The 27,456-nt window shown below is 40.8% G+C and overlaps 1 protein-coding gene across 2 annotated transcripts in view; it reads right to left on the bottom strand.

The window, feature by feature from the left end:
* THSD4 (thrombospondin type 1 domain containing 4) overlaps positions 1–27,456 on the bottom strand; it is a 600,975-nt gene that overhangs the window by 467,194 nt on the left and 106,325 nt on the right. For both annotated transcript variants that reach the window (XM_074966229.1, XM_074966230.1), the window contains exon 6: positions 10,289–10,391. In XM_074966229.1, the coding sequence (XP_074822330.1) occupies positions 10,289–10,391 (103 nt within the window). The remainder of the gene's footprint in view (positions 1–10,288; positions 10,392–27,456) is intronic.

The raw sequence follows: 27,456 nt of genomic DNA, 5'->3' as shown, positions 1-27,456 counted from the left end.
GCAGCAGATGTTAATTATGCAGTTAGGAAGTTTATGAAATACAAAGTCTGGAAATGTACTGAAAAACAAGATATACAGTATTTGAATCAGAGCAAAGGAACTACTAGGAACCAAAATTGCAGACATCCTCAAAAACTGTAAACAGGCAATCAGAAAGCACTGTGATCAGTCTGTCATTTGTCATTGGCTGCAAGCTTCACTTCCAGACTTATAATGTATATGCCTTTCTATAATGTGCCGTACTATTAATTAATAAATACCAATCAAGCTTGGATACCTGAGGTCTCTTTAATTACTAAGTAAAATCGAATCTGAATTGATAATACTCGTCCATCGTTGTCTTTGATATTGCAATATTTTGGGTACATAGATCTTCAGCATCCACTCTTAGTGGACCTCTAAGGTATCATGACACAATAGGATAAAGTTGATATTCTTCATTAAATGTGTATCTTCGCTTTTGCTTTTTTAATTCACTCTTCATGTTATTTGAATGCAGAGTTTGATTTTGGTTTATTTTGCCGTTGCACTGTGCAGATGCTTGTGTCGTCTAAAAGTCTGCAATGATGTTCTCTGAAGTGCCTGAATGAATATTGGCACTGCAGAGACAGGCCAGGTACTTGGGGCAGCACTACTAGGATATCTTACTCCATATTCCTGATAAATTAGGAAGCAAGTTAATTATATTTGGAGGTGGTTTTTTGTTTGTTTCATTTTGACAGGAGTAAGACAATGCAAAAGTTGCCATGAAACCTTGTCAGAAATTATTTGGTAAACTGGCTGTACTGATCTATTACAGAACTCTGTAAGTAGCACAAAATATATACATTTACATCAGAGTGCCAATTTTTCAATCTTGATAGTACAGATGGACTGCGTATGGAAGGTTTTCATTCTGTAACAAGGGGAAGTTTATTCCATTTTATCTCAGTCTCCACACTTCAGGGAGGTTTGGATAAAAGGTTCTGTGTTCAGCATGCAAATATATATTTAAATTTTTAAAAGGCATTATTTTCAAGGCAAATGCAATAGACAATACAACCACTTGACAACCCAAAGGAAGCATTAGACCCTCTGATTTTAAAAAGTCAGGGGGAGCTATGGGAAATGCAGCCAGTTTGCAATATACAACATATCCCTACTTCACTTACAGTGAGAAAATTCATGGGACTTGGAAACTTGTGTAAATTATCCTGGGAGCTCCCACTACTTTAAAGTAGATAATACTATAATATACTTCAAATAAGGCTAAGCCTACAGTGTAAAGCCCTGATTCTTCACCACTGAAGTCAATGGATGCTTTGCCTTTGATTTTAATGGGCTTTCGATCAGGCACCAAATGCAGTCCAAATTGTCAAAAATGACTTTGGCACTTCAAAGCCGAAGCCCCATTGCTCTGAAGGAGAGGTTTTTTAGTGGCTATGGCACTTTTGAAAATAGCACATAAGTAAAATATTCAAAAACACCTAAGTATGAGGGCAAGCATCCTGTGCATGACTACACAGACCCTTCCCTGATTAAAGAGGTGGAAGCAAGTGACTCAGTGATCCTGAAAGGTAAGTGGTAACAGAAAGTGGTAGCAAGGCAGGCGTCAACGATTAGGGATGCTGGTCATTTAACTAACTGGAGTTGCTAATACAGCTAAGAATGGCTTGTGCAGCGAAGCTTTTGAGTGCAGATTGACTGGAGTTCAAGACAGAAAGAATTTAGCAAACTCGCAGCATTTCCAGGAAGGAGTGTCCTGAGATCACTAGTCTTGGGCAGATTCAGCTTGCTAATTGGTTGGATCTAAGGATACTCCATAAAATCTACTCAATGGGACTCCAAGGGCTATATCCCTTTTAGTGTGGTAGAGGTCGCATTGTTTCCTCTCAGGCCCAAACCCTCTCCTCTGCACAAATCTGAGTAAATGAGCTTGCATACGAACGCTCCTCAGGTGTCCAGGGACAGAATCCTCCACAGGTCAGAAAACACCAGTAGAGTGGCTCTGCAGTTCCAGCCCACTGGCAATATTGCCTCTAAACACCCTCCATTCCCTTGTTCTATTTAATTTTGGATCCACAGCTAATGCCACCAGTGCTTCTTTGGCCTGTCTCAACACTTCCTCCACAATGAACCTGCTGCATGGTTTCTTAGCCTGCCATTTCCCACCGACTTTGTCTAGTATCATCTGATAAACCTTGTTGCTATGTTATTTACACCTCTCACTCACCGATAAAGAGACTTTTAAAAGATCAATTTAATTCCCTTTTAGATTTGTCATAATTGTATTTATCAAGATGAGCTCCTTTACTTGTGCACTGCAGGATTTCCATAAAATTCACCATTAATTACCTCAACTAGGCCATTATTACAGAGTGCTACTTACTGATTTTATGACCTGCTATACTAAGCTGTCTTTGTTGAATCACAAACAGTGAAATTTCTTGTTAGAAATCCAGCAAAATAAATATGAATAAATAAACGCAGCCGTTTGGCAGAGCAGAATGATAAAATCCCAAGACTATTTTTTGCTATTAAAACCACTCTGGATAGTGAGGAATAAGAAGCATTTACGACATGCCGAAGTTGCACCAAGTACAGTATCTGCTGCACGCCTCAGCAAGTAATAGATTTCATTTTGTTTAGAGCCCATATGCTATAGAACTTCAGCAGGAGAACGTCTTCAACTAGAAGTTAAGGTACTAGAAAGTGTTAAAAAAGGATGTCGCTGCACTCACAGAACTTCGGCCAGCTCCAGCATGAATTCAATGCACATAAAGGCTGCAGGAGGGAGTGCGGAGGTGAAAGTGATGATAGAAGAAACAGTCCAAAAAACAGCAAAGTCCAAATATGCTGAAAAATCTGTTAAACCCTAAATATCATTACAGGATCCCATAAATGGTTAGTTGGAAGAAGCCTGCATGCTCATGCATTTAAAAGCACAGGAGGTAAATCCCCCCCTTCCTTGAGTAGCTGGGTTTGGCAACAGAGATGTCCAGGGAAGCAAGGCAGAAGAAATATTCCACAGAACAGGAAGCAGCAGGAGCAGCACTACTCTATAGCCCCTGCTGCAGCTTCAATGTTGCAGTAACCTCCATTCAGGTTGCTCGCTCCCAGCCATGCTGAAACTCTGCTCCAGGGATCAGAAAACCTTTTCAGGTTATGGTTTTTTTCTCCCCAAAATAGAAACATTTCAAAAAGAAGCAAATTCTCTGTTTTTATCAAAAAAAAAAAAAAAAAATCGCTGAAAGCTGGCCTCTGAAGCTTTTCCTTGTGGGCTGTTCTCCTTAACCTACAATGTCCCAGTTTTGAAGCGTTGGTCTGCAAAATTGGAAACACTTATTTTAAAAATCGGGACACTGTAGGTCAAGTACAACTACCCACCAGAAGCAAACGTGCCGGGAATATCACATCTCCCAAGTTCCCAACCTGTCTTGCTGGTAAGGTGTGATCTCTTCAGGAAGTCTGCCTGTAAACTGCAACGCTTGTTTATAAAAAAAACAAAAAGCTAAATTCTTAAAGATTTCACATTCAACACAGTAAGGGCTCAGTTATGCCTCCCCCTTTGCAGGTTCCCTACCAAAGGGAGAGGAAGCCCTTCCCTGGCTCCCCAAGCTGGTTTAGCAAGGCCAGGGTGGAATGCAGGAGGGGCACAAGAGCAATCTCTCCCACCTCTCCTAATCAGAATGCTGGAATAACTCCCACCACAGCTACACTTCTTGAACCAGCAGAGATTGTAATGCCACCCACACAATACCCACAGCACCTTTGCCCTTTCAAAGGCATGTCTCATGTCCCCTCACGTGCATTCAATCCCTCCCCTCCCCAGCACAGATGACGCTCTTACAAGCCATAAATAAGCCCTGTATGTTTAGCCTTTCAAATTCAAAACACATAGTATTTTAAAAGCCTACTAGTTGAAAGTCCTTTCCCCCATTACTTATCTGCCAAGTCCTGAGTTCAGGGTTTTGTGTTTCCTCTGCATTATCAGTCACATCTAATCCATTGCTGGCAATGCTATATCAGGGGTTTACCAACTAATACATCACTAGCAAATGGAACTGAAAGTGAACCAACGGCCATAGTTGGCAGGTGCATCAGGGAAGAACTGATTTTCAAACTTTGTGTTTCAACATGTATTTGGAATATGTGCGATTACCTGAGTGTTCTGCTATAGAGGTAGGATTTTGATTGATTTAAAAAGTACTTCATTTCACCTTTAAACCTGCACAGCTTTTCTGAAATGAACTGGGATCTTCAACTATTCCTCCCCTCTTCCCCACCAAAAAATAGCATTAGCTCAAGTGCCTTGACAGTCTCTATTGTGGTCAGATAAACCCATACATTTTTAAAGGAATTAGCAATTCTGCTTCTTCTTCAACCTTCAGTTACCTGTTCATAAGCCATCAAAATATATTAGGGGTTCTTTATAGGTTAAAGAACCTTTTCCCCCTAACCCAAAACAAACATGACTACAATTACATATGATTTAAATAATTAGAAAATTTGTTGTTACGGTAATTTTAAAATTGCTTGCTGTTTTTATTCTACTCCTCCTTTTATTCAGACTTTTCCTTTTCACAATAGGACTTTTCTCCCAAAACCTGTCCTGTGCCATTGTTCCTCCAACATCAACTAGAGAGTCTAAATTGATAGGGTTTATAGTCCCTTTAATGTTTTTTTTTTTTAAATAAAGACAGAAGTTTGTGTTGGAGCAGAAGTATATAAAATACAGTTCAGAACTGCAACTGCACCAATCTAAAGAAGGGAGAAATAAAAAAAATTGAATTTTTTTAAAAATAATACTAATTATACATAACTCCACCATCAAGGCTGGGCTGAAAATCATGGTTTAAGCGCTCTCACTGCTCCAACATAAACATTAGGGGCAAAATGCTCCCCCCAAATCCTTCTTCCCTGGGATTGTGCAATGTGGGGGAAGGAAAGAGAAATGGTGGTGGTTGTGTGTTAAGTCCCTTGAGTTGTCTCTGCTAGCTCAGAGCAGAATGAGACAGGGCTGCTGTGGGGAAGGGGCTGGGGGTGCAGAGGATGTGGTCTAAGTATCACCTCCTCAGAGTAGCAGCACACACACTGCCTACTGTATACTGTCAATTGTAGCATGCATACCAGGAGATGGGACCAGACCCCTAAGCTTGTGTATCATTAGGGTTGCCAACTTTCTAATTGCACAAAACCAAACACCCTTCCCCACCCCCTACCCCAACCTTCCCCAAGACCCCACTGGCCACTCACTCCATCCCTCCTCCCTCTGTCATTCACTCTCCCCCACTCTCCCCTACCCTTACTCACTTTCACTGGGCTGGGGCAGGGGGTTGGGGTCCAGGACGGGGTGAGGGCTCCAGCTGGGAGTGCAGGCTCCAGGGTGGAGACAGAAATGAGGGGTTCTAGGTGTAGGAAGGGGCTCTGGACTGGGGCAGGGGGGTTGGGTGCAGGAGTGTGTGAGGGCTCCACGGTGGAGCCAGGGATGAGGAGTTCAGGGTGCAGTAGGGGGCTCCAGGCTGGGGGGTGGGCTGAGGGGTTCAGAGTGTGGGAGGGGGCTCAGACCTGAGGCAGGGGGTTGGGGTACGGGAGGGGGCTCAGGGCTGGGGCAGGAAATTGGGGGCGGGGATTGGGCTCCAGCCAGGTGGCACATACCTCAGGCAGCTCCCAGAAGTGGCTGGCGTGTCCGGCTCCTAGGCAGAGGGACCAGGGATCTCTGCGTGCTGCCCACGCCCGCAGGGACCATCCCCGCAGCTCCCATTGACCACGGTTCCTGGCCTATGGGAGCTGCAGAGCCACTGTTCGGGTCAGGGGCAATGTGCAGAGCCCCCGTGGCCACCCCTACGCCTAGGAGCTGGAATATGCCAGCTGCTTTGAGGAGCCGCCAGAGCCAGGGCAGGAAAGCAACCTGCCTTAGCCCCACTGCACTGCCAACCGGACATTTAGTGGCCTGGTCAGTTGTGCTGACCAGAGCTGCCAGGGTCCCTTTTTAACTGGGCGTCCCAGTTGAAAACCAGACACCTGGCAACCCCTATGTATCATGATCCTTTGGGGCCATCTTGTGCCAAGAGGCCTCCTTCTTAGCACTCATGTGCTAAGAGTGTACTTGCCCTGCTTCTTCATGATTGCACAATGTGGTGGGTAAAAGGGGTTCAGCTCTCTGGGCTTTCCCTCAGTGCCACCACATACCACAGGGTAAATTTAAATTTAAATTAAGAAACAACACAACATCGACTGTAGAAACTTCCCTGTTGATGCTTTTAAATACAGAAGTAAAACTAATTGCAGCATGCCGCTGGAATTAAAGCCAGGACTGAAGCCTTGGCTAATCCAATGGTTAACACCATTTCACCACTCAGGTGTCAGCAACTGGTTTAGCTGATGTGGTGTTGACCCAAGTTTAGCCGTACATGTAGGCAAGGTCAACAATGCCTTTGCTTACACCTTTTCAGCTAAAGCAGTTGATGAAATGATGCTATTTCCTAGCACAGGGAAGGCATGAAGAGGTATGTGTCTATTCCTGGGTCAGGAAAAAAGGAACCCTCACGCTCTTGCAACACTCCTGGACCATAATGGGAGTTTCCCCCAAGAAAAGGTCAAGGAAGGACTGAAGAATTCAATCTTTTGCTCTTTCAAGATGGAGGTTTTGCCACTGTGCATTCAACTGGAGGAGTTTTATGGCTCTGCATGTAGTGATTATCCATATAAAAGGATTAAAATATGAGAGAGGGGAATTGCCCAAATCAGTCCTTGTGACGGATTCCCCTGTTCTGGAGAACAGTTTTGATGTAGAGAGTGACTATCTGTGATGCATGTAGTGAGTATGTTTGTAATTCATTACTTGGGCAAACAGATAACAAGCAAAAAGTTATAGATCAGAAAAATAAGCCACGCTATCCTATGGCCAGCATACTGCATCTATGACCAATATAGTGTACTGATCTGTAGCCGATATATTGCATTCTCTTTCTGGAGGCATAGTACCTCTGAAAGTTCTTTGGGAAAATGTCACACCTATTTAAATAACCAAACAATCATTCCTTACAGTATTTTAAAGGGCTAAGCCATGAAAGTTTAGAAATGAAAAGATTATGAGTTAAGCTTCAGCTAAATGAGGGCAGTTCCTCTTATATTCAAGTACCAATAATAACTAGAACCTGTCAATACTTGTAAATTCTTAGATTCCTAAATCACTTTATGCAATACTTCCAACAAAATTACAATTTCACACTCAGCAAATAAAAAGGGGGAGATTGAAACAAGTGTGATTTTAATTACAAGAGACTTGCACGGATATACATATTTTTGCTGAAACTTACTTTATCCATCTCACCAGGTGATATTGTAGATAAGCAACCTTTAGCAGTAGGACAGCTCCCTTATTTTATATATATATAAAAAGCAAGACTAATGTGATTAAAAATATGTGAACCACAGATTTTTTCCAGCAATGAGTACCTCTTCCAGGTTGTGCCCTTCAAGAAGTGGTATACAAATAGAGGAGACCTGCACTGAGCCAGCTTGATGGGACCCTCCCTCACTGAAATGAAATCTTACTTCCTGCCTCCACCATACAGCAGGTTGATTTGTATTCCATGTCAGCAGGCCCACATGTTCATCTTCAAAGGAGTCACAATTTACCATCTCTGGGCTTTTACAAAAATCAATAATATTCCACCTCCTCTTCATAGCTAACAGCAGCAACAACATATCCTTTAAAAATACTTGTTCTTAGGAATGGTCAGCCAAGAAGTTGTAAAGACTCATTCCCTAATTGCACCATCATTTTTTTCAAATGCAGGTTGTAGTGGGGAATAATAATATAACTGAGTTCAAGGACGAGGAAAGAAACAATTAGCACTCCAAATGTGTTTCACTCACTTTAAGAATTCCATTCCCTGAACGTGTATTTCAGCATATTCTGTCCTACTCCACTTCCATTTAAAAGTAGGCCTTTTATAAATTAAGGCCCCAGTCTTCCAATTCAGACTATGTAGTATTTCAGTAGGTCTTCTCATGTATCTAAGTTCTACTTAACATGCGGGGTGCAGAATCGCAACCCAAGAAGAAATTGGTGCATTTGAAAATGCATCACTTTATTTATTAATTATTATTATTATTCAGAAATTTTTTATAATCCAATCTAGAAGCTACCTAGTAGACGAATGTTCCTATACTATATAAGGAATGTTTGTGAGTGTCAATTTACAGTGCTACACAGACACAAATCATTAGTTAAAACATTATTAAACATCAATATGAAAATTTCTCTCTCTCCATTTGCTAGACATTTTTGGATGAGGAGGGAGAAAAAATTAAATTAATCTTTGGCTCGAAGACACTAGACTCCCAAAGTGGCAAAGAGAATGCTTATGACATTCTAAGAAAAATCTTAGGAATCTTTTTCCTGTTTGGATTAGGGAAAGCAATGCTACTCCATCAACAGCATAGTGCTAAACCTGGGATTAAGTAAAACAAACCCAAGTAGCTAATTAGTAGGTTCAGTCTAGACTATTTAACTAGAGAGCACAAAAGATCTCTAAATGGAAGATATGCACACAACAGGCAACATTGTGGCTACGCTGACTTCAGGTTTTAAAGGGGCAGAGTGTGAAAGTAAAAATACCTCTTTGAATTAATGACTGTTATGGATAGCTCCATTGGAACCTGCCGATGTGACTGAAAAGCCTGATACAGAGAGAGAAATACCTACAGACATTAACCAAAAGAGAGGGTCACAGTATCCAGTAAAGTAGATTTAGCTACTAAGAAACCATCTATTCAAGTTAATCTGGCTGTGGCATAATGTGTTACTTCAACTACTGAGTGTTGCATTATGTTGAAGAAGGGGCAGTTGAAGAAGCAGGGAGCACAGCTAATAAGAAAAAAGATCTAATTAAAACATCCAAATACATTCTCTTCTCTAGATTGTGAGTTTCTCAGGGCAGAGTCCATCTCTTTGCTGCATGTTTTGCAGTGTTACCACAATCCAAGTGACAGGAATAATACAGGGCTCTCCAGAGCTGAGAACAGCCAGAGTGAGTGGCCTGAGGTAAAGATTTAAAATAAATACTAAAAGAGGAAAATGGGTGGATCAAAAAACTCTTAACATGCTCCACTTTCAAATTTCAGGGTGACAGTCTCTGCTACACTCAGAGGTGCAGCACAGAAATCATAGCCCAGTGGGAAGGGGGACAGTGCTGACTTTAAGTCTCCTTTGCTCCCTTGTAATCCGGAGCTGCTCCAGAAGCTAGAACATAATAGGCCCACAGCACTGTCTAGAAACTCCATAGTGATGCAGTCCAAACCCTGAGACACCACCTACACCAGACCGTATGAGCGGTACCTCAGAAGCAGCCCGCCAGTTGTCTTCCACAATCTCTGCAACCTGAGAAATCCTCCTGCAGCCAGATACAAGGCTTTTTAGGCATCTCCAGCCCTTTTACCCAGCAGTCAGCAGGGAGGATCTTGCCCTACTAGTGCACATACTTCTCTGTGCTTGAGTTCTCTTTGTTCCACTGATGTCTTCACTGTCTTCTTGACAAAGTTAATAAAGCATAACATGAACTAGCCTTCTCTCAGCCACAAAGAAATATTTGAAGAATACATTTCTATATACACCATAAATATTTATACAGTGATAATCACAGATCTCGCCTGAGGGGGGCCCAACCATTGCTTACCCGAAGATGAATAAATAAATAATTGCAACCTCAAAGTTCAAAATATAGTCTCTAGAAGAGAGGGGTTCTAACCCCCCTCACCTCCAGGCCAACTTCCGACTAGAGATGGCAAGCTACTAGTAAGCTGCTGTTGCTTTTATATCCCAGGGTGTTCAGTTCTAGTCCCAGCTGGGCAAATTCCTAGCACAGTTATCCTCTGCTGTTCCCTATCCCAACTGCTGAAGATGTCCATAGAAAGCGAATGCATTATCCAGAGAATCTTGAGTAAGATTGTAAGAACCATGGGCAAGATGCTAATCTGATGTAAAATTGTTTAGCTCCATTTACTTAAATGGAGCGACACTCTGTTTACACCAGTTGAGGACATGGCCTCCAAATGTAAGAAAGCAAAAGAGAAGATACAGAAGTTGAAAACAGTCACCTCTGGTTGTACTAACTAAGGAGGTAACTAGGAAATATTGGTGTTAGGCTTTTATCAGTCACATATACTACAGTGGATGAAGAGAGGAAGGTCAACAGGGTTTAAGGACAGTTAAAGCCTGTTGATATTTCCTGAGTTAAAGATGTTTCCCTTTCCAAAATGCACTACATGTAATAACCATAAAATGGATTTGACTTCTTACCTTCTGCAAAAGGTTCCCACTCATAAAATCGACCCATAAATGGTTTGTTGTTGTATGATGCACACTGTACCTCTCTGATATTTCTGCTGCTTTCAGGACACATCTATTACAATAAAGAACAGGGGTGTTATATTACGATTTCCAGCGAGATAATTATCACTTTCTTCTTTATTAATTGCTTTTACAAGTCTAATAAAGATGTCCCAAGCTCAGATCCAAAAAGCTATGTTACAGGAGGCATCTCTTCTGCTACGTAGGTTAGGAATTAGAAGCACAGTAGAGGAATTGTCGCTGTCCTGTGCAGTCAAAACACCTGTTCTTCAGTAGAAATCTTGCCATGAGAGGGACCTCACCAGCAAAAGTCACGAGGGAATATGCCTCTGAGCAATCACCATGTGGATTGCCTGGCCCTTCCCATATTACAGACAGAAGCAGGCAGTGAACACATTGGAGCTAAGCGTGCCAATTGCCTCAGCTACTTTGTGCAGCATCTGGAATAGCACTACTGCAGTGACTTATCTACTTGCTCACCAAAAGTCATGCAAGGGATCCTGCTACAGGGGATCATGAGTAATGGCTTGGTAGGATCAAGTCCCACGTAGAGCTGGGTGAATATTGCTGGGGCTTTTTGATTACTTGACCGTTCTGAATTTTAAAAAAAAAAAAAAAAAAAAAAAGGTCAGGTCCAGCTGAATCCAAAAATTGAAAAACAAAATTATCGAATAAAAAAACAACCACCCTGTTTAGTATGCCACACACAATCCAAGTCCCCCAAAAATTTGGGGCCAAAACTATTTCACAAATTCATGTCAAATCTGTGAATAATTGTGGGTTGACCAAAAAATGGATTTTTTTGGCAAATACCCTATTTGTCAGAAAAATTTCACCTAGCTCTGGCCCTAATGTTGGTATTACAGTGATGAGCACCATAGAAATGTAAGATCAAGAAACAAATGAGTACATTTATGCCATGGTCATAACTAAAATTGTAATTATTATTTACAATAACATTAAAATCTGAAGTATCCAAGGAAAGAATACATTCATGAGCTTTGTGGAGTTAATGGGGTAATAGTTGTCCAAAATAAGCAACTTTGTTACTGAACTGTCATTTTTTCAATCAAATGATATTTCAAGAGAAATACAATAAACCAAATTTAGTCATTTCCCTTTCACAATAGCTTTGTATTATTCTATTTACTGGGCTCAGATTCAACACAGTTGAAACTCAAACACTTGCATGAAATGTTAAAAGCTGGCCACAGTTATTTCTTAGCTTATATTTAAAACTCATTCCATCTATGGTTTGTTTATTTTTTCTTCCTATCTACATACAATTCTATTATTTCCATTACTGGGTATTTTAACTTGTGTCTTAGTCCCAGCTGCAATATTCTTGAAACTAAACAACAACAATGTCCAAGACACCAAAAATGCATGTGTGTGTACTTAGACTATGGGATGTCACACAAAGAACTAGACCAGCATGTCAAGTTTCTCTACTGAGAAGCAATAGATTTCAAAGAATGGGCTCAGAATTCTACAAAAGCAACAAGTACCATTGATTAACTAATTCATCTGTATCTACTTTATTTTGGAAAAAAGCAGTGAAAAGAGAGCTATTGCTGAAATTGTGTGTTGGTTTTCATATATTTATGTCAGGTGAAGGAGCAGTTTTTTTTATAGCAGAAGACAGCGTACTAAAGGTCTGACATAGGAGCTGCCTGGTCATTATCCACCCTCTGTCTACAGAGATGTATCTGTTTGGCTGATGGAGGCATTGAAGCCTAAGTCTCTCCCAGTTGGCCATACATTGTGCCAAAGCCACATCCACGTGTCACAAATTGCTTTATCTTTATTAAATCATTATAATGAGCTTGCTAAAACAATGCTTCCAGCCAAATAGCCATCTGTTTTTTTTTGTTCACCCACCCCCCCTGAGATCTCCAAGGGAATTCAAATATTGTTTTAAAACAAACACAATGACACACACACACTTACGCACCCTAGAAATACCACTGAGAGTTACCGAGACATAATTGTAAGGATGGGACAGAATGCTACCCCACTGCCAAACACTAATCAAAGTTATAATGTTAGGTTTGAAATACAGAACGCATTAGCTCTGAAAATTCAGTAATGGCTTCAGTGCAACAAGAGTTAACTACATCATAATAATGTCAGAACAATCAAGGCTAGGGGATTGCAACTTTAAAAATGAAATCTATCACCCTATACCTCCTAAATAACAAGGGCCAGCTCCTCAGCTGACATAAATCAACATCATTCCATTGAATGTCAGAGGAGCAATATCAATTTACACCAGCTCAGACTCTGACTTGATTTTTTTTTTAAATGTCGCTGATTTTTTTAAATTAATTTTTATTTTGGCACACGTCTTCTGACAGTCTGAGGTTTTGAACTTGCTTGTTCTTCCTTCTGCAGTCTTGAGATCATGTTCTTGCCTATCTGTATTTCTGGCACATAAATCATTTCCTGTACACCCTGTCCCTACTAACTGCGGACAATACATGAGTAAAAAGATCAAAATATTCACTGATGGGTTGCCAAAAAGTAATCTTTTTTTTTCTTATTTTTATATCACTGTATTTTCTACTTTAAAGTTATGGAAGAGTCACCCGGGGGAAACAGTGAAAACCTCAGCTCTTGAGTCATTAAAAGTTGGACAGGACAAAGCTAGGAAAATACACTATTCAAAACAATCTTGCACTAGCTGAGAAATGCACTGCCTTAATGAGGTCTTGGCTACTTCTAAAAGTTACAGTGTGATGGTAGGAAAAAGCCCATTTGCTAGTCTGTCTCTTTTGAATCATTGTGAACTATCATATGTACATAAGAGTTGGTAAGAGACAACAGGTCAACACTGATTCTTTGCTTTTTTTTGAATATTTATTTCTTTATATAGATTAAGGTCACAAGCATTTATAACACATTCTGCTGATGTGCTAATAATAATCTATAATACATACTGCTTAGGTCTATAACAGTCTGATAACACTTATGATACCTTTAACCTTTATAAACCATTTATATATGAATATATTAAAAATATAATATAAAACGTGACCCAGACAATATTTTTGTGCAGCCTGCCTGAAAAACAGATATTTTGAGTGCTCTGATGGGGGGACTGAAAGTTGTGTAGGCTCCGTGTCCTCTTAAACCCAGTTGTAACCTTTGCAGCATGCTACAATGTGTCACTACAAAAAATATACACAAACACAAAAATTAATCATGATGCTACAAAACCAAGTGCAAGACTTTGAAGGCACCACAAAACCCTATCCATTCCCTTGGGTTTATTCCTTTTCTTTTATCAGAGGCTACAATCAGTTTTTAAGTTTCCCATTCCCTACCCCCATTTATCACACACCCATATTATTGCCTGGTCAAGAAAAGCTTTAAGAACAGCATGAGCATCTGAGTTTCAAAAGGAGAGACTCCAGGAAAAAGGTCACATTCACCATTGCCCCAGATTTTAGCTTCTTACAAAATTCCCCAGCAACTCTCATGTATCTAGTAGTTTTTAATCACACCTCCCACCATGATATCGGAGTGTCTGCCCTGTGCTTGCTGATCCTTCCAAAAATGCTACACATAGGTTCATTGAAAATGTGTTGCTTTGAATATATTTTAAAAGCATGTTCAAGGAGGAAGGATGGTCTTGGAGTGGGACTGAGGAGACCTGGGTTCATGTCCCACCTCTACCACAGACTTCTCATGGGACTTTGGGCAAGGTACTTCATCTCCTTGTGTCTTTGCACTGAAGTTCCCCATTTATCATTATTATTGGGATAATAGTAGCTCCTTACCAAATAGGGATGCTATGAGTAGGGATTGGGGACAATTTTCAAAATGCAATTTTTTATCAAAATCACAACTTTTGATTTAAAAAACAGATCCAAAATTTCAAGCATTTTTTGCAAAACTTACATCTTGTGTTTTGGTCAGTAACAGAGCTGGTGAGAAATATGTATAAAAAAATAGGGTGACAGTTTTGAAAAGTTTTTGTGGAACACACACACACACTCTTAACCAGCTCCAATTGTGAAGACAAACATTTAGGACCAGAGCTCAGGTGAAGCAATACTTATTTACACCTACTAATTTAAGCTTTCAGATACAACTGTGATAGGGCCCACAGAAATGAACTAGATAAATCAATCTCATATTGGTAGAATGTTTAACTTTCTAATATGTTGAAGGTAAACAAAAACTAGAACCCATAATTGTGTAAGTTTTTTACGTCACCTCCTTTTCACAGTACACTGGCACAGAAAGAAAGCATCAAGCTAGTGACAAATTATTTTACTCAGCTATCAGGCTAGCTAGCTTAAAGTGTTAAAAATTTTCAATAAAGGTAGATTTTCAAAAATTTTACTGCCTCAACCTGACAGATTCATAACAGATACCTTCTCAGCAAACAGTGCTCGCCCATCAGTGAGAAACAGAGAGGAAACAGGATGATAACCTGCCACTTTTAGTCCTGAATCTTAGTGCAATGGTAAAATTTTCAACTCAATATACAGGATTTTAACTACCTAGCTAGAGTACCATTAAGCTCCAGTTAAAAACCCCAACCCCATTAACATGACACTATAACCCTCAATATTTTTGTCCAGCCAGCAAGTGATGAAAAGGACAGCAGCACTACAGAAACTGAGGCTCAGAGAGTGTAAGAGCAAAAATTTCAAAACAAGTCACCAATTTTTGTTGCTCAAATTTGAGTAACTAAGGGCTGATTTCCAGAAGCACGGAACCCTTGCAGCTGTCTCAAATAGAGCAACCAAAATCAACAAAAACAACAAGGAGTCCTTGTGGCACCTTAGAGACTAACAAATTCTTCAACAAAAAAACTTCAAAAACAGACTTCAACAAGAAACTGCAGAACTGGAATTAATTTGCAAACTGGACACCATCAAATTAGGCCTGAATAAAGACTGGGAGTGGATGGGTCACTACAAAAAGTAATTTTCCCTCTGCTGATACTCACACCTTCTTGTCAACTTTTGGAAATGGGTGACATCTACCTTGATTGCATTGGCCTCGTTAGCACTACAAAAGTAATTTTCCCTCTCTTTATATTCATCCCTTCTTGTCAACAATTGAGAATAAGCCACTTCCACCTTAATTGAATTGGCTTCGTTAGCAGTGACCCCCGCCACACACACGCCTCTTGGTAAGGCAACTCCCATCTTTTCATGTGCTGTAATATTTATACTGCTTACTGTATTTTTCACTCCATGCATCTGATGAAATGGGTTTTAGCCCACGAAAGCTAATGCCCAAATACATTTGTTAGTCTCTAAGGTGCCACAAGAACTCCTCATTGTTTTTGCTGATACAGACTAACACGGCTACCACTCTGAAACCAAAATCAACAGACACTTCTGAATGTTTTACCCCATTTCTGCCTCAATTTCCTCATCTGCACGATGTGAATATTAAAGATTACCTAGTTCAGGAAAGCACTTTGAGATCTAGGAAGCGCTTTATTATATATGTCACATATCGTTAGTGTTGCCTCAAAATCAGCCTAAATGGGGAGCAGGTACAATACCACAGGTAACATTTAAAAACTAAATCTTATTTATTCCTCAACTTTCAAAAATATTTGAAACAGAGGGGTTTTTAAACTTTTCTTGAAATCTTAATCAGTTTAAATAGCTTTTGGCTAAATACTAGAAAATTACTATCACTTTCCCAAACTGGACACATGCCTGCAATTAGCAAAACTGTTCCAAAGCGGCACTAGGATAATTCACTTTTGGAAATGCATAAATGGGTTGCTCTAATACTGAAACTACTTCTAAGAGCAGTTAAACCATTGACTAAGATTTTGGCACTGTTTCGTTTGTCTGACCTATAGTCGCTGGCAAAATCTTTTTTCCTAGTCCTTACAGTCCTCCTGGATTTCCCAGAGTTGAGTATGGTTCACTGATGAATACTTTCAGTGTATATAAATAAATAAATGGGGAAAAATTCACATCAGCTTTGGTCACAACCTTTGTTACAGTGAGCTCCGACCTAGCCTTTCATGAAAATTGTTTAGAAGGGATTTTCTAAAACTGATAGCCAAAAAAGCTTTCCATGTATTTCCAGAAAGTCAATGTGTCATAATAAAGTGAAATCATGCAGGCATCTATCTAGACTTCCTTTGTCTCATGGCCCATTTAATTTCTTCTACAGTCTTATCTATTTTTACTGATACTTGACCATTCTTAAAAGGAAACATACCACCAAAACAAAAGGAAACAAGACATTTCTGAAACAATGATTCAGCATCTTCTTTCTTTAAAAAAAAAAAAGGCAATGTGCTATCAAAAGCAAAATTCCCTTCCTATGTTTATGTGAGTCACTCTCCAACTCTTTACATCATCACCCACTGTAATCCAGTGGGATGTGCAGCCAAACTCTGCCCCAAAATGCATGTGCATGAGTCTCACTGAAGTCAATGGAAATCACATGCCAGTATCTGAGAGCAGAATTTGGCCCTTACTTTGTAAGTTCTTGAGGCCACAAGCTTTTTCTTCTTGTACGTCCAAAGCACATGCACAGCAATGTAATTACATACTATAAAGTAAATTTTATGTAACAGCATTTCTGCTGCCTAGCATGCATCAGAATTCAGTGATAGAGACAGATGGTTGAAAAATAAACTCATTTCATTAAGTTGTTTTTGTTTAGAAGGTTTGAAACAAACCCTTTTTAATTTTGCATAATTTATTTTTTTAAATTTAAAACATTTTTCTTTTTTTTGTTTACAAAAACAGGTTTACGGTAACTGACATTTTTGTTGTAAATGTTATTCTATATTTTCAGAAAACATTTTGATTAAAAAATGTAATGTAAAGCAAAACAATTGTAAAGCAAAACAATGTTCCAAGTTCTTGCAAAAATAGTTATAAAAGGGCCATTAATAAATGGAAAAACTTTGAAAATTCTTGATCAACTCTAGTTACAGACCATGACCATAGATAGTAAACCATGAACATATGGGTTGGCAAGAAGTTAAAATTACCAGCTGTGGGTAGTGCTGTATCTTGGCATGTTTAGAAGAAATAAGCACCTGAATAGACTAAATCACAGCCCTGCCTGAAGCACTGAGGTTGCATCTACATGTCTGCTGCAGTACGTTTCTATGCCTGGTTATGGTTATCCACACAAAATAATTAAGGAATGATGTTATTTGAAACAAGAGTTTGAGCAGAGTTTGAGGCAGCAGATAATGCAGAGACTCACTTCTTGATAGATAAGTAGCTGGTTTCAAGCCTGCGCTGTGTCACAGATGAAAGTGACCTTGGTGGTCTAATTCATGTTTCCTGGATAGGCTTGTGTCCATATCACAAAATCATCATACTTCTGCCAAAATTCAGAACATCTGGAAGTACCTAGTCAGGGAAGGTTCATTAAGAGGTTATACTTCAGACCTATACTGAGCTGCACTGACACAGAGCTAGGGGAGGATAGTGCATGCAGGCAGGCACTGATAAACTATCTTAGATACTTATATGTACATCATCACTGTAGTACCTGAGCACCTCACACTCTGATAAAACACCCCGTGAGGAAAGGAAGTGCTATTATCCCCTTTTTACAGATGGGGAACTAAGGTACAGAGAGACGAAGTGACTTGCTCAGGGTCTCACAGGATGTTTGTGACAGAGCACAAAGCACAGGAATACTTGTGGCACCTTAGAGACTAACAAATTTATTTGAGCATAAGCTTTTGTGGGCTACAGCCCACTTCATCAGATGCATAGAATGGAACATATAGTAAGAGGATATATATACATACGGAGAATATGAAAAGGTGGAAGTTGCCAGACCAACTTTAAGAGGCTAATTAATTAAGATGAGCTATTATCAGCAGGAGAGCAGGCGTTGAACCCCAGTCTCACAGACTAGTGCTCTAACCATTGGACAATCCCTCCTCACTATGGGTCTTATAAAAGCCCATGGGAGTCTTTTTATTTAACTCAATGGGCTTCGGATTAGGCTTTATGTGAGGGCCTAAATTCTTGTATTCATTCTTCGCTTTCATGAATACTTCCATTCTTCCACAAACATTTAAAAAGATGAGCTTTGACAATTTACACTCACTAGGTATGTCCTAACAGTTTAAAAAGGGTTTCTATATTTCACCAGTAAATCACACAAATGACAATAACTGGATCCTTGAATAAGCAGATGTTTGCCCTTATGTTTTTTTTTAAAATAGAGAACATACTTTTCATAGTGTTTTTCTTGCTTTTCAAAAGTATATTTAATACACTAGACTCCTCAACTTGGTCCTGACTTCACATGAAAGCTTTTAATTTCCTTTCTATTCACTTAAAGAACAATTTCCAAATAAAATCTACTCAATTTATTTAATGTATTTAGAACACATTTTATCCATACATAAAATACTTATGATCTACTAGTTCCATTTTAGTCACTGACAGGCAAGAAAATAATTGAAAAGTGAAAGATAGGAATTAACATTTTAGCTACATGCCTTCTACACAGGTTGAAACTCTGGCATGTTTAGCATGCTTCCCAAATACATATCAAACTTTTAACGTGCTCACACATCATCAGCCTCTTTCTTATTCAGTCTTGTCTTTCTGCAAATCAAAGTCACTGACAGGGCAAACATAAATAATTAGAACCTTTCACTTCAATCAACGCAATATCATGCCAGGCATTTCCATATATAATTCCCATTTGAGCACCACTGACAGTGTTTCCACTATGTCTTTCAGCAGTCTACTGCCGTGACCAACCTCTCCCTGTTCAAGCCATTTTCCTAAGGTACAATCTGAGCTTCACGGTAGATGGAAAAGAAGAGTTACCTTATCAAGTTATCTAGTCTAATTCTTTCCAATTTTAGCTGTAGGCCATTTTTTCTCCCTTTTTTAAACCACTTTCAGATAACTTGAATAATCTTTTCTCGACAGTGTTTCTTTGAAGGGGTTCGTACAGTATAATGTAATAGCTCTCAATCTCCATTTTTCCCAGAATGCAAAAAAATGAAACTCCTTCAGTCTGTCTTTGTATGTTGAATTCCTAATAGTTATACCATTCTGGAGATAGGTCCTTTGAATTTCTTCAAATGTTTATGCTCTTTGGGACAGAAACTGCCATGCATTATACATTTATGCAATGCCTAGCACAATCAAGCACTGGCCTGGTTTAATTGCTAGGCAGTACCCCAGTAAATCATAAGTATTCAACAGTAGTGGTTTTTAAGTTTTGCTCTTATATAATGCCAGGACTCTGATTCACATACAATATCTCATGAGCCATATTTTCTGAGTGGGCAACTACATTTGAGCTTATAGACATACAGAGCTTGCACGTTACAGCAGCTTCTGTTTCTTTTTGATACTTAAGAATAAAATTCATTTGTGAGTGTATGTTTACCTGCTTTAACCTTGTAAATACCTCTCATTTCTTTTTCCTAGTTAATAAAGCTTTAGTTTATTACAGGATTGGCTACAAGTGTTGTCTTTGATGGAAGATCTGAGGTACAATTGACCTGGAGTAAGTGACTGGTCCTTTGGGACTTGGAGTAACCTGAATATTGTTGTGACTTTTGGTGTAAGGGATCATCTATCACAAATACAGGATTGCTGGGTGGCAAGACAGACCAGAGTACCCAAGGGGACTGTCTGTGACTCCATGTTAAGGCTGTTATAATACTTGAGGAGTTCACACTGGATACTTGGTTGGAGAAATCTAAGTATAAAACACACCACCAGTTGGGGCTTGTGCCCTGGTTTGTAACAGTCTGCCTGGAGGCTGGCACATCTAATTTATATGAATCCCCTGCTATTTGTCTTTTCTCCCAAGCAGTGGTGAGCTGGAGCCGGTTTGCACCGGTTTGCTAGAACCAGTTGTTAAATTTAGAAGCCCTTTTAGAACTGGTTGTGACGTGCCGACTCGATGGAGCCCTGGAGCACCAAAGAGGAAAATTTGGTGGGTGCAGAGCACCCATCGGCAGCTCCCTGCCACACCCCCAGCTCACCTCCGTTCCGCCTCCGCCTCCTCCCCTGAACGCGCCGCCCCGCTCTGCTTCTCCACCCCTCCCCCCCAGGCTTCCAGCGAATCAGCTGTTCTTGCGGGAAGCCGGGACGGGCTGAGAAGCAGGCCGAGGCTTCTCGCTCAGGCCCAGGGAGGCGGAGGTGAGCTGGGGCAGGGGGGCGTGAGGAGGGCCGCCCGCGCTGCAGCAGGTAACCCTAGCGGAGGGGCACGCAGGGAAACCACTTCCTGCCCCAGCTCACCTCCGCCACCCTCCGCCTGAGTGTGAAGCCGCTGCCTGCTTCGCAGCCCCCCCAGGCTTCCCGTGAATCAGCTGTTCCCGCAGGAAGCTGGGGCAGGCTGAGAAGCAGGCAGCGGCTTCCCGTTCAGACCCAGGGAGGCGGAGGTGAGCTGGGGGGGGTGAGGAGGGCCGCCTGCGCCTCATTGTGCCCCCCCCAGCTCACCTCCGCCACCCTCGGCCTGAGTGTGAAGCCGCCGCCTGCTACTTGGCCCCCCCCAGGCTTCCCACTGAACAGCTGATTTGTGGGAAGCGGGGTGGGGCGGAGAAGCAGAGTGGGGCAGCACCTTCAGTGGAGGAGGCGGAGCGGAGGTGAGGTGATCTGGGGCCGGGCGCGGGGTGGGGAGTTGCCGTGGGTGCTCCAGCCCCGGAGGTTTTTTCCCCGTGGGTGCTCCAGCCCAGAGCACCCAGGGAGTCAGTGCCTAAGGTGCCACTTTTGATGTGATCAGTGGGGGAGTGGCCGCTCCCCCTGCTCCCCCCCCCAGCTACGCTCCCCCACACCTAGGAGCCAGAGGGACTGCCCCAGGTAAGCACCTCCAGGACTCCCCACCTCGCCCCCCGGCAGGTGCCTCTGGCTCTTAGGGGTGGGGTCGGCACCCACTACAGTGGCCCACAAGACCCACCTGCCCGGTTCTGGGGGCAGTCAGGGGACAGGGGAGGGGGGTGGATGGGGCAGGAGTCCCGGGGGGCAGGGGTGGGCAACGACCCCCTCGTGGGGTGAGGAGGGAACCCGTTGTTAACATTTTGGCAGCTCATCACTGCTCCCAAGTATTCACAATTCTGCTCTCTTAATTTATGTTGGAATATTTTATCTGGTATGGAAGTCAAACTAATTGATCAGCGGTTTCCTTTTTAAAGATACTGGTACATAAAACATTTACCTTTCAAGCCATCTGGTACCTCTCCAAATTCTTATACTTTATTGAAACATATTTCTAGAGGTTCAGCAATTTCCTTTGCTAATACAGTACATCTAAAACCCTGGGGTGCATCTCATCTAGCCCTGCTGATTGTATATGTTCCGTTTTACCAGGTAACTCCTTCACCAATCCTGTGTTGTTAACCTTTCTTCCTTTCTACATCTGTTAATTGCATTAAGTTTTCTGCATTCCTTGCAGCTAAAATACAATTAACAGAACATGCCTTTTGGATGTATGAATACAGGCAATGCCTGTCTCCAGCTTTTTAGGAGTGCAGCTCGAACCTTAAATCTTTTGTTCCACTATTGATTTCAGCTTTGCAGCACTGAAGAGTTCTCTGAATTCACTTCCAAAGCCTCTGAAGTGTTATTTGAACCTAATCTTTATTAGCTTTGCAATGCATCAGAAACAGGGACAATGCAGCAAGTATATCTGTTACTGCTCTAGCCAGGTTTCAGAGTAACAGCCGTGTTAGTCTGTATTTGCAAAAAGAAAAGGAGTACTTGTGGCACCTTAGAGACTAACCAATAACTAGCCAGTTGTTTTCCCACAATAATGCTTTCCAGCTTAAATCACAGCCCTTCCAATGTCAAGGAATCTCAGTTAACAAAGCACCTGAAAAATTCTTGCCTAGCTTTTATCATTATTGTATTTTATTCTGACTGTGCAAATCTGCTAAACAGAGAGCTGTTTAAATGATTGGGGGAAAACATCTCTTCTCACATTTTCCACTGCCAGTGGGAGGATTCAAGTACAGCCTCAAGTCTTACATAAAATTTAGTGACTCCGTTCAGTCACAGATAAACAGACCATATCACTCCACTGTGATATGGTTTAGCATACTTGGCATTTCAATATTGTATAGGTCCACAAGAGAACTGGTGTGGGAAAACTAACAATACAACTGCCTCCACTGCACCTAGTCCACAGTGTTAAGGGGGACTCCTGCTTCCACCGCTGTCTATTACTAAAATTTCACAGACACAGATATTTATTCCAGGAAAATAAAAACCACTTGGAAAAAAACCAGCTTCTACGTTACCTATTTTTAACAATAAGAAAATGGAAACAAAATCTAAACATGTGGAGACATCTCCTCAGTTGGTGTAAATAGGAATAGCTCCACAGAATACAGAACTACATTGATTTACACTTTTGATTGTCTTTCCAGACCCTTGATCCATCAGACAGCCAGATGTCTATCACCTCACTCCAGAAGAAATGAATTTTTTTAAAATAGTCTTCGAATTTTATTTTCCCAAGTTTTTGTCAGTGCCCATTTCACTGTGCGATGGATAGGCCATTAAGCATTCAGATTGGGCTGTCCAAGGGATCTTCTCTGGCTGATCTTAGCAAATTTACTGCAAATCCTTAGCTACCTTTGTACCCTGGCTGCTCCCATTCAAATATGCTGCAGGAGTCCATCCAAATTCAAAAATCCTTTCACTAAAACACATTTACAGAAACCGTGTGTCATGCTTGAGGCATTTAAACAGCACCACTGTTGTCTCATTTAATGGGAAACCAATGAAAATTATTTCTATTAGAGAAAACCTGGCAAAAAGTCTTAAGAATGTCTAAACATGAAACCCTTCAGATTAGCTGGTTCTTCAGTGTCTCATCTGGCTTTATTATTCAAAAACACAATAAAAATGATGGCATATATTTAGAGTCATCACCAAAAAATGTGCCACAGCATATTTGCCCTAATACAAGAGATAGAAACAAATCAAAATGCTTTCACAAGCAGAGTTTTTATAAACTAAAAAGTGTTTTCTTTATACAAGAAAAAGTATTGTCAACTCCAGCATTGTTTTTAAAAAGGTATCGATGCCAATTTTGAAAGACACTAAGCCAAATTAATACTTGGTGAAACTCCACTGAAGTCAATAAACTTAAAGCAGAGATGATGTGTTTGGCACATTCAGTTTGCAGAAAATTATGCTGACAATTAAATCTGTAGTAAGACTGCCAGTGATATTTGATTTGGTTTTAAAAGACCATCTCTACAAGGCAACTGATTTTTGCTGGGTCATTAGGGGATACCTAAAAGCAGGTTTAGATGTACATTTTCACTTTCTGGTTCTGCCTTTCTTTTCTCATTTTCTATTTATGGGCACTAGCATAAGTCTAAAGCCTATGGCCATGATCCTATCACTGGGTCTGTGCACCTATGTGGAGTCCTATTGATTAAATATATATCTATGTGTCTGGAGTTCTGCTTAAGTCAATTGGGCTCTGCACAGACACAGGGGTCTGTCTACATAAATCCAATAGCAGGACAGGAGCCTTGTGTTTGCTCATTTACTCCTGCGGCTTATTTCACATTTGAAGTAATAATCCTAATCACAGCAAACAGTCCTGAGGATACTAATGGAGGATCACAACTTCAAGTGAGGACCAAGTAGCAGGAGCAGATGAACTAACCACAACAATCCCATTTCCAAGTCCCCAGCAATGTAAATAAAGGAAAACCACCAGCTAAAATTCACAGGTATATCAGCAGAATCATTTCAAAGCAAAATGCTTACAGTTTTCTGCAAGGCATGAACAGAAATTTAGTATTTCTAGTAGGCATTGTGTGCAAATCTGCTTTGAGTATGTACTTTGTTCTAACCCGTTATTCCTTAATACAAATAAGGAACTAGACAAAAACCAGACAAAAAGCAACTTTCTTTAGAACACATTGTAATACACAGTAAATGCAGCTTCCTCTAGGCTTCTGCTCAGCACTACGCTCCTCAATCAGCATGTCAAAGAGTTACCTGTGCACACCTTTCAGTTGCTTTTATAGATACTATGCCATTTCTCATGTTGGGGGTTCTTGCTTTCATCAAAAGTCAAGACCCTGAATATCTGCTAATGCAATAAGCTCTTACTATTACTGCTTTTCCAACATGTTGTATTCACCCCCTGGTTCATACTTAAAAATAAAAAGATGTTCCAATCTACTATTTCTGTTCATCATTGTGTTACAAGTGCTTTGTTATTATTATAGGCGGGACCAGCAGCATGACCTATTATTTTTATGGTCACCCGACACTTTCCATTATAAGACCCTGTTTTAGTTGCTTATCACCTTGCCAGATTAATTGGTCAGGCTGAAATATTCCATGCCAAATGTCTGCCTTAGGCTGAAACTTTTTGGAAAATTTCAGCCTAAATGGTTCCGCCATTTCCAGGAATGAGGCAGATAAAAAATAAGGGGTTTTTTGCCATTGTTAAAAAAAAAAAAATTCTTAGCAAAGCTTGAATGCCACCTGGTTTTGGAGTGGGGACTCAAAATTTGGCAAGGGGTGATTTTGTGTAAGGCTTTTTCGGTTTGTCAGTTTTGTTTGCAATTTTGGTTCAGGTTAAACCCTCCTCCCTCCCCCCCTCAACTGCCAGCAAACTGAAAAAAATCAGTTATTTGACCAGCTCTAAAAAACATACTATTTTTTGCTCCACAGGGCTCCTGCCTTATTGAGTGCACAGGCCTATTTGGTCCCTATGTACATGATGGATCCCCGAAAGAGATCCCGCTAGTAAACCAGAAAGGCCTTATTTGTTCAGAGGGGAAATACCAGGGGGGAAAATAACCTCAGGGAATCAGGGATCAACTAATTCTGGGGGACAACAAATGGAATAGAATGGAAGTGAGGGTCATACGTTTACAATCAGGGTGCCAGATGGGGACATTGAGCAGAGAACCCCAGACAGCACCCACCACACCTCAAAGGCGTCTAAGGAGCCACTGGGTACTGCTTGGAAGGTGTGTCATGCAGGAGGCAGGGAACTGTAGGAAGAGAAAGTCTCATGGGTAAGGCAGCTGAATGCTGCCTTGGAGCACTGGATTCTATCCCTGTCTCTACCACAGAAAGTCAATAGGAGTTGTGCTTTGAATGGAGCTATATAATGCTAAGCACTCTGAAAAAATCATATCCTGGGTGTCCCATATTGGGCACACAAAATCAGTGGATACTTTTGACCATACCATCTTTGCCTCAGTTTGCCTTATTATTTTTATTAATAAAAATAAAATAATAATAACAATCCCTCATCTCCAAAGGGGGATTGTGAAAATAAATTAACGTTTGGGAAGCACTCCAATGTTAGAGTGATGAGCACTACAGAAAAGCCCAGGAGGAAGTTAATTCTGTTTTCAGAGCAGGGTTTGAACAGTGTGTGGTAAATAAGGCATGGGGCCATACATTGAATAATGTTGCGAAAATAAAATATTGAACAGCGGTTCATTAAGTGAGCACCATCCATTCCATGCATTAGATAGGCAGGGGTCTTGTAGAAAAAAGTAGTATGTGATCATGTAATTAAAGATTAATCATGTCCTTTTAATGTATGTGTGTGTGTAATTTATACAACACCACAAAAATGTTGCCATCAGAAAGCCACCAAGCATAGGTCTCACAGCTGCAGTCCAAGGTAATTAGCATGCTTTACTATCTTCAGCAAATGATAATGCAAACCACAGACAAATAAAGGGAGGAGAAAAATGCATTCCTTGGCTGGGAAGTTTTTGCAAGTTTAAAGTCAGAGACACAGACAGTTGGCAGGAGAGAGTTGGGGATATTTCCCTGGCTGCTTCTCCCTACAAATCAATCACTTCCCTGCAAGCATAGTAACGACAGAACTACTGTTCATCTAGGATGCCCAACTCCTTTCCTCGCCTTAAATAATACAAGGAATTTGGCATTAGCTTTCCCATAATTGTAAGGTAAATGTTTATGGAATAACAGCATTACTGTACGTGTTGCTCAAAAGATAGTTCAGTACACGTGAGTGTGTCTCTACACATATGGTGTGGCTTTCTCTCCTGGACATTATTACTGCATAAGCACATAGAGCACTGCAGGTTTGCTCTGTCTCGGCTTTGTCGGGTACTGAGACAGTGTGCTAATTATTTGTCCTTTGCAGTGTTATCTATGAACTTGACCCTGATATTCCACATAGAAAAGGCCTATTCAACTGCTTTTCTCATCACAGTACATCTAGGGCCAGTCTTCAGTTTTCAGCTCTTCTGAATGACCAGTCTTTCTAGGACACCCTTGAACCAAATTATCCTTCAGCTATGCCCAAAGAAATACCCTTACCTAGCTATGACCTTAGGTCCATGCTCCCTAAGTATTTGCATCGCTCTGACCCCTTGCTAACAAACAGCTGACAACTTCATATACTGCCTGGCCTCTCAGCACCCTCCAGCCAAACTCTCTCTCACCCCACCCTCCGGTTCAGTGCTTCTGTTCCTTCCCCACTGATCTGTGGCCCAGCACAACAGGGTACCAAGGCAGCTTTCTTTTCCTGCCAGATCTCATCTGCACTCTTTTTGTGCTCTTTGCCTGCTGTCTGGTTTATGCACTACCCAATGCTTGCTTGGCAGTCAGTGGCTGCAGGGGTGGAGGGTGGGTAACGAATATGCACATGTTGAAGGAACGTAGTCACAAGTGAGGAAGCTGGATGGCACACTGCATACCTTACTTCAGTGAAGTACCTTCAAAACATAGGATCAGCCCTGTTCTAATTACTTCTGAACCTGTCCACACAGCCTTAGAAAAGCAAATCACCTTAAGCTTGTGGTATTGGGCAAACCTTCTTAAAATGTCAGAGAAAAATAGATTCTTCCCCTGAGTAGACTTGCTGATACCATAGTCAGCTCTCACCCAAAACAGACATTCCAGTAGAAGGTGCTGTATGACAGAATGTGTATGTTATTGTATTCTTTTTGAGCGACGATGAATAGTTACCAAATGTTCAAAAAGCATCATTTTTTGGAAAACAATTTTAATGGCATTTGTAAATGAATTCACAGGATCTCCCTTGAATGAGGTTTCCAGAAGACTGAGACTTCCACTCCTTCCAAAGCCTGGATGCAATTAAACCAACATATAAGTAAAAAGTGAATTTCTTGTTCAAATTATGGCTGTGTTTAA

This window comes from Natator depressus, chromosome 10, assembly GCF_965152275.1.
Source record: "Natator depressus isolate rNatDep1 chromosome 10, rNatDep2.hap1, whole genome shotgun sequence".
Classification (NCBI taxonomy): domain Eukaryota; kingdom Metazoa; phylum Chordata; order Testudines; family Cheloniidae; genus Natator; species Natator depressus.
This window is presented reverse-complemented; position numbering and strand designations above follow the sequence as displayed.